Source organism: Anolis carolinensis, chromosome 3 (assembly GCF_035594765.1).
Source record: "Anolis carolinensis isolate JA03-04 chromosome 3, rAnoCar3.1.pri, whole genome shotgun sequence".
NCBI classification, from domain to species: domain Eukaryota; kingdom Metazoa; phylum Chordata; class Lepidosauria; order Squamata; family Dactyloidae; genus Anolis; species Anolis carolinensis.
The window spans coordinates 261,457,431-261,465,958 of record NC_085843.1 but is presented as its reverse complement, the minus strand read 5'-3'; the positions used below and the strand labels follow the sequence as shown (position 1 = coordinate 261,465,958).

Genomic DNA, 8,528 nt, shown 5'->3' with positions numbered 1-8,528 from the left:
CCTGAGGATGGCCTGATTGGCTGCCTCTCTCTCCAGCCAATCCAGTGCAAGCTCTCAGCCAAGATTTACTGAAGTGGCCCATATCCATCTGGCAGCATCTTCTAGTTCTGTCGGGGTGTCGAAAGGATTTGTATATTTGATTCTAGAAGTACTTGTTCAACATATGAAATGTGTACTGTTTTTCTAGTTATTGTAGTTATTACACGAGTCATAAACTGGGTACTTACTGTAGTTCTAGCCATAATGATTCTTTATTAACTGCTTTTCCAGTTTTGTCTAAATTTAGATTTTAATTATTTGGGTTTTTTTTAATTTGTGGGAATTGCATGCAAAAGCTAGTATGCACCTACATATTTAGTGTCTGTATTGAGCTCAGATATCCCACTGTTTAGACATCCACAGTAAATCATTTGACTTGTTGGTGGTTCTCCCTTCTGTTCAGAATAGAAACTTCATAATTACATTCTGAAATAGTATTTTTGAAATGCTATATTGAAAGGTAAGGCAAACCTTTGCTTTTTTAAAACATTACTATAGAGTATGTTTATAACATTTATTCAGATGTGACTTTGCATAGATTTTGCAAGGTCTACTAGAATGTTGCAGCCTTGCCTATGCTATATTGAAGTGTATTGAAGTCACTCATTCAAACAAATATATAGCATGTTGCACACAAATCCCATTGATTTGAATAGGAAACTTACATTATACAAATCAAATCAGTGGGCTATAACAATGATGAATTGGTCAAATCATACCACATTAAGTTTTTTTTTTATAGGTATCATGAGTGATGCTTTCAATTATTAAATTTGATAATTGTAAACATGTTGTAGGGGATAACATCTTTACATGCTTGAAATACAAGTTAATATTTTAATTGTGTTGAGTTATTGTCTTGGTCATATAAACACCTTATTTGCAACTTAAATTTTAGTTGATGGGGACACTTCATGGGATATTTTTTAATTATGAACCACAAAATACATTATAACATTTTAAGATTTTAATGCTGACCATCTTTACCATCACCTTATTGTGGTGATGAAGACTAAATTCAAAGTAAAATTGAGCTTGTGCTTTGAGATTCCAGAGAGATGACTAGACCCCGTTTGTTACAGTGGTCCAGGGGCATTTGAAGCATTTTGTCTTCAAGAGATATTTGATTTAATAAGCCATCTTTGAGGCATGTTACTTGACACAGTGATATCTAAATTTCTGGAACGAAGAAAAAATAATAAAGTAGATTGAGTCTCCAAATGTGTATTTTGATTTCATAGTAGACTTCGAACTTGAAAGACATTCAAATTCTCCATTCTCTTTTGATATTTTTTCAGGAATTATATGAATGACAGCCTCAGAACGAATGTTTTTGTCCGATTTCAGCCAGAAACAATAGCATGTGCTTGTATCTATCTTGCTGCTAGAGCTCTACAAGTGAGTATTTGTCTCTTTTATATTTCCACTTGGATCTTTAGTAATTTTTTCTATTTTAAAAAAACCCCTTACTGCTTGTATTCGGACTTACCACCATTTCATTTTTTCTTTTCTTTTACAGATTCCTTTGCCTAACCGTCCCCATTGGTTTTCACTTTTTGGGACTACTGAAGAGGATATTCAGGAGATATGTTTAACAACACTTAAGCTTTACACTAGAAAGAAGGTGACTTGGATTATATTCAAATGTTGAAATACAATAAACTTAAATTGTTTGTGTAACTCTTAAAACAGGGATTATTAAACTGGGACTCTAGTTTTAAAAAATAACAACTGCCGTAGAATATAGGTTGGTCAGGTTATGGTAGTCATTGTCCAAAAGTGTTGGGTACCTGTTTGATTAAGGATGCAGTTAAAGTGTTGGGGATCGTAGTTTTGCCCTTTAGCTTTGCAACACTCAGTTTGGAAATTAAACAAATGATTTCCCTACCCCATCACACGTTTTTTGCCATTCCGCTTTCTTTACAAAATATCTGTTGGCCTTCCCATCACACGGGAGATATATTTCTCCTCCCACTGTCCTGTTCCCTGTTTTCTTTTTATTGAAAAAATTGACAGGATTTCTTCTCTTTGCGAGGAAAAGGTTGACAGAATAAAATAAATAACCATTCCTTCCTCTGTGGTCCCAAAACGGTAATGGCAGGAGAAAAGAATCAATACTAGACATCTCAGCTTCTACCTCTAGCACAACGTCATCGTAACATTTACAAATTGACAAGGGGGATTCCCATCACACCTGAAATTTGCCAGTTTTGCTAATCTCTAAGCGGGGAATTCAAAATGAATTCGATTGCCAATCGAGCTCTAAATAAAGTGTAGAAATGCGGAGTATACTGTGTGTGATGGAAGTCCTAAAATGTTCAAGCTTCCAACGGACCATATAGTTCAGGCTTCTTGGTGGGAGGGAAGATGTCTTTCAATGCTTTGCAACATTCTGCTATAGGCTGTCAGTTGTAAATCTGAGAGATGGCCTGCCAAAAGGGAGTCTTTATTTAAGATTTCTTCCCCAAACTCTTCGGCAGTGAAGAAGATTAATTAATTTCAGTATGAAACTGCCCCCATGTCATCAAGAAGTGGTTAGGGATTTTGGAATGGATCAATTCCTTTCCTTACTCTTTTTTCTGATATACTTTCTAGACTCAGATTTTTGGAAATATTTAAAAGATAGCTTTTTTCCTCTTACTTTTTTCTGCTGTTAAGACAGAATTACCAGACCCATAGTTTGTGCATTCCTGCATAGAAGGAGCTTGAACTAGATGACCCTTGTGGTACCTTCCAACTTAAGATTCTGTTCTCTATGTATACAGACCCATATATTTGTGCTACATTGTATCTCAGATTCCTTCTGTATTATTACTTTTATTTTTCACTGGTATGAATAGACGTCTGACAATTCTCAGCTACAGACCAAGAAAACCTATATGACCTCTAGATCATTTTCTTCTTTGCTGCTGCTCAGTCATTTAGTCGTCTCCGACTCTTTGTGAATTCATGGACCAGTCCACACCAGAGCTCCCTGTCATCCGTCACCGCTCCCAGTTCCTTCAAGGTCAAGCCAGTCACTTCAAGGATATCGTCCATCCATCTTGCCCATGGTCGGCCTCTCTTCCTTTTTCCTTCCATTTTCCCCAGCATCGTGATCTTTTCCAAGCTTTCCTGTCTCATGATGTGGCCAAAATACTTTCTTCTTTAGTTCACACATTTTTTCCTTAATCATGTTGAAGTATGTCTTGAGTATCTAGAAGCCATCACCTTTTTGTGGCTGGTCATGTAATATATCCATTCTATAGCATGTTCAGTATTAAGAAAGTATATTATGCTAAATCAAGACAAATTATACAGGTAGCTAATGATGTAATTTCTGGGTTCATTTCAGCCAAACTATGAATTACTTGATAAAGAAGTAGAAAAAAGAAAAATGGCATTACAGGAAGCAAAATTAAAAGCAAAAGGCCTAAATCCAGACGGAACTCCAGCTCTTTCAACATTGGGAGGCTTTTCACCTGCTTCTAAGCCCTGTAAGTCTTTTGTATTGTCACCATTTTCACTATGCTTCTATTCACCTAGTGACTTCAAATGAACATTTTAATGAACAAACGTTTTTGAAATAGATTGTGTCAAAGGCTATTGACCCCCAATAGCCATGTTTAACCCAAAATATTCTTGGTGGTTTTGATTCCAATCATTACAGTGCAGTGCATGTTTCAGAATACCTATAATGAAACAAACAGAAGTAACAAAGTTGTTTAGTATCTGGACTTAATGAGTGAATGATGTATATACTTAGCAACTGCATTATGTAACGGGTTGCATAGACTATTAGTTGCATATTTTTCAGCAGCATGGATGGTAATTGTATTGTTTGTCTGATAAAGTCAAGTTGCTTATCTTATTCATGCTGTGCTGCCTATGGTTTCTTGATTCAGATATACTAGTGGCAGAAACAGATAACACCTGCATCAGAAGATATGAACAATTTGCTTGTAATAGAATGATTTGAAAAAGTTCACTATGGCTTACTTCAGTTTATTCTCTTCAGTGGGCTCAGTCATATAATTTCAGATTTATAGAGTGGGAGTCCCATTTGCATTATTTTGATATGGAAAGATACATTTATGTCCCCCAAGAGGCTAGTATTGTTTACTGTATTTTAAAAAGCGAAAATTGCCTAAAGTGTTAAGGAGAAAAAGTTAAAAACCCATGTAGAAGATATTAAATATAATGTTCATCAGAACCTAGTGAATATTTGGTGCCATTTTGTGGCAACTTGTATGAGCAAGTTATCTGAAATGAAAGGTTGGCATTTTCTCACGTCAGCAAACATACTTTGAATTGTTTGAAATCTTAGGCTCTCCAAGAGAAATGAAAACAGAGGAGAAATCACCAGTGTGTATCAATGCAAAAACTATTAAAAAGGAACCAGAGGATAGACAGGTGGTTTCTAAGAGCCCTTACAATGGGTAAGTGACTTACCATTTTTAACAGGCCAAATTAATTCTTTATTACTTTAATGTGGTTAGCCATTGCATTCTGTATAATTGATATTTTGCATGTGCTTTGTTTACATCCAGTATGAGAAAAGAGAGCAAAAGAAGTAGAAGCAGCAGAAGCGCTAGTCGATCAAAGTCAAGAACAAAATCACGGTCCAGGTCCCATTCTCCAAGGAGGCAGTGAGTATTTTTAAATATTTGGAGAAGGAAACTTGCATCTTCCCATATTACTTAGGAGGAACATATTTAAAACCATGTGTACTAAATCAGAACTGCATAGCCTAGTCAAGCCATGAACCTACATTTTTAGTCAAGAATTGAGTTTTAACTAGCCACCGAAATGAAGGTAGTATCAGTGCCAGGTAAGCCTGCAGGAGTAGGGCATTTCACATCAAGGCTCAGATGTGCTTCTACATAGTTTATTTTGCTCCATACTATAAATATGCAGGACTAACACTTGTAGATGTTGTGCAATGTCACATAGCTGCTGCATGATGTGTGCCCTTAATTGTGCTGCGTTATAGGAGGAGAAAATGATGATCTTCCAGACTTTAGACCAGGCATGGCCATAATTCCTAACAGCCAATTCTGGCTGTTAAGAATTGTGGGAGTTGAAATCCTAACCACCTGGACTGAAATTTCTCTATGCCTGGTGTAGGGGTTTATATAGCCCCATATAAACACAGGGCATTATGCAGTTGCTTCATTGAGACTTTTTAAAAGGCTCCCATTCTAAAGTGAAGAATGTAATAAAAAAACTATTTGAATGCACTTTTTCTTTTGAGAGCTCATTATACAATTAGTGACCTGCGATTGTTATTTGAATTAGCATGACTTTATTTTGCATAGCAAGTTTTGAGACTGTAATGCCTGTTGTGTTCTTAAGTTACAACAACAGGCGGAGTCTCTCTGGAACCTACAGCTCGAGATCCAGAAGTCGTTCCCGTAGTCACAGTGGCAGTCCTCGGAGGCATCATAATCATGGGTCACCGCTTCTGAAACCCAAACATAGCAGAGAAGAGTTGAAAGGCATGAATAGACATGGTCACAAAAGGAAAAAGTCCCGTTCCCGTTCTCAGAGCAAGTCGAGGGACCACTCAGATGTGGTTAAGAAGCATAGGCACGAGCGAGTGCACCACCGGGAAAGGCGGGAAAGATCGCGTTCCTTTGAGCGGTCCCATAAGGGCAAGCACCATGGCGGAAGTCGGTCCGGACACAGCCGGCACAGGCGCTGACTGGAAACCGTTGCTTCTTCGTTTGGCTTGGATATTAATAATACAATGTACGGAACTGCTTGAAACTTGAAGTCAATTAGGATTTGATTTGAAGCCCAACACCTTCAATATGTAGGACATTTTTTAAAAAATGTGTTGAAATTTGCACATAAAATACCTTAGCAGTATCATATTGATTTAAAAAATGATCAGGTTAAATTGTTTGTGTTTAGAATTGTTGTCTCAATATGAAAACTGGAGAATCTGTTTCTGTACAAATGTACCTTATTTTTATACAAACATACTGCAGACATTTCTATTTAAGTATAGTTATTTGTTTAAAATAATGGGTGGATACTTTCTTACACTGGTTTTAGTCTGCATGTGTAATTTTTTTTACAAAAAATAAAATATACAATTGTTTTTGCTATCTGCTGCATACTTTATTAAATTACCTGACATAGAAATAAGTTTCCAGTATAAATTGCTCAATTAAAAATGCTGAACTGTGAAACTTGGTTTGGTCTATTTTACTTTCCACTACATTCAGAGGAGATGGCTAGAACATTGGCAATATTATTTGATTTTTATTCAGAATAAGATTCGCTTAATGAATTTGCACTGGGTTAGAAGGCTGCAAGATTCACTGAATTTAAAAAATACTTCTCCCTCTGGCCTTATTTCTGCCTCTTCTGCCTTCCCCATGATGTCTACTCGCATCTACCCAGCTTACTTCTCTACTGTAGTTTTTAATAGTGATTTTTCCAGCTATTACTAGAATTTGGAAGCCTTTGGGATAAAGTATCTATTGTTCCCAGGTTCATCTTAAATAATCAAGTAAAGCGATGGTATATTGCCAAAAGAAAAGCTTTTTTTAATGGCTTAGGAAAAGGCGATGGCTGTCCTCAAGTAGTTCCTATATTTCTAGTAAATGCAGTGGCTTCAAAAGTCGAGGATGTCATATAGCAGGTATAGTTAATACACTGCTGTATTCGTAAGTAGAATACATTTGACTTCCCAATTGTACATATTGCAACTATATAGTTTAAAACCCAAATTGATGATGTCACCATTGATAGGCCATAAATCAAAAAACAGGTAAGTGTGAAAATGTGAAAGAAAATATTAAAGCAGTTATAAGAGCTTTTACTGGGATAATGGTCTATGTATGCTGGAAAATAAGGTGGTAGGTTTTGTAATGAATTATGACAAATTCATGAATCCCTACATTCCATGTGCTATTTTTTAAGTATAGTAGAGTCTCACTTATCCAACGTAAACAGGCCAGTAGAACGTTGGATAAGCAAATATGTTGAATAATAATGGATTAAGGAAAAGGCTATTATACATCAAATTAGGTTACGATTTTACAAATTAAGCACCAAAACATGTTTAACAAAACACTTGACAAAAAGTTCAATACACAGTAATGCTACGTAGTAATTTCTATATTTAATACCAAACATCACATTGTATTGAAAATATTGACTACTAAAAGGCAGACAGTTGGATAATCCAGAATGTTGGATATCTTACTACATCTCCCATAGCATTACATTACATTTGCAATGTGGTGGGATCCCCGTATTCATTCGGAAAAGGTTCCTAGTGGGGCCATGCTTATCTTTAACTACAAATATGACTAGTTACAGCAAACCATTGAGTCATCCAATGCAATTCTATGGGAACTCTGGGGGAGGGAACCATAGAATTGCATGGTGAACGTAACAAATTCTTAGGGAGTTTGTAAAATTACAGATTCTGTTGAATATGTAAAATCACAGGTATGGGTTCTGTGATTACTGGGATCTGACCTTACTTACATAATCATACCTTAGTTTAATATCTCTAATGAACACAATAGCATATATTACACAGGTCTAGAACATCACAGAACCTTGGCAGTTAATTTAGTATTCTGTCATTCTTTACATACACTAAAGGATGTGTTTACAAGATTAGGAATACTGAATAAATAGTAACTATTACAATGTCGGGGTGTGTTAATCATACCTCATGAAAAACGAATTCTGCATTAACTGTTTTTGTTCCATACAAAACTAGTTCTGAAGAAACAGCACTAGTGGCTAATACATTTCCAATCAGAATTCTACATACAGGGAACAATATTTGAAACACTTGGGAACTTAATAAATCTGTATTCTTGTTAGAATTCTTTCTTTTCTTGTGGCTCTAGAGCAGGGGTCCCCAAACTAAGGCCCAGGGGCCGGATGCGGCCCTCCAAGGTCATTTACCTGGCCCCCACTCTCAGTTTTAGACTTAGGCTTGCCCAAAGTCTGAAATGACTTGAAGGCATACAACAGTCCTAATTAATGTGACTATCTCATTGGCCAGAAGCAGGCCCACACTTCCCATTGAAATACTGATAGGTTTATGTTGGTTAAAATTGTTTTTATTTTAAAATATTGTGTTGTTCTTTTATTGTTGCTGCTTTTTTTTTGCACTACAAATAAGACATGTGCAGTGTACACAGGAATTTATTTGTATTTTTTTTCAAATGATAATTCGGCCCCTCAAAAGTCTGAGGGACCATGAACCGGCCCTCCACTTAAAAAATTTGAGTTCTCCTGCTCTAGAGCATAGGTCCCCAAACTTATTTGGCCTACCGCCCCCTTTCCAGAAAAAATATGAGCGCCCTGGAATTATTTTTTTTTTAATGGAAATGGCAATTAAACTGTACCTGTGGCCATCACCGCTCCCCTGGATTGCTGCAGCACCCACCAGGGGGAGGTAGCGCCCACTTTGGGAATCTGCTCTAGAGGTAAGTTTTAGTGAAGTTGAAAACGATATAGGATCAGAACCTCAA

The 8,528-nt window shown here is 36.5% G+C and overlaps 1 protein-coding gene across 2 annotated transcripts in view; it reads left to right on the top strand.

Moving 5' to 3' along the window:
* Positions 1–6,215, top strand: part of ccnl1 (cyclin L1) — a 15,671-nt gene extending 9,456 nt beyond the window's left edge. Inside the window, exons 6-11 of one of the 2 annotated variants that reach the window (XM_003218216.4) lie at positions 1,338–1,437; positions 1,559–1,663; positions 3,374–3,515; positions 4,346–4,457; positions 4,569–4,667; positions 5,374–6,215. In XM_003218216.4, the coding sequence (XP_003218264.4) occupies positions 1,338–1,437; positions 1,559–1,663; positions 3,374–3,515; positions 4,346–4,457; positions 4,569–4,667; positions 5,374–5,722 (907 nt within the window). In that variant the 3' untranslated portion in view covers positions 5,723–6,215. The other variant, XM_008106120.3, reaches the window with a different exon arrangement.
* The last annotated feature ends 2,313 nt before the right edge of the window (positions 6,216–8,528 follow it).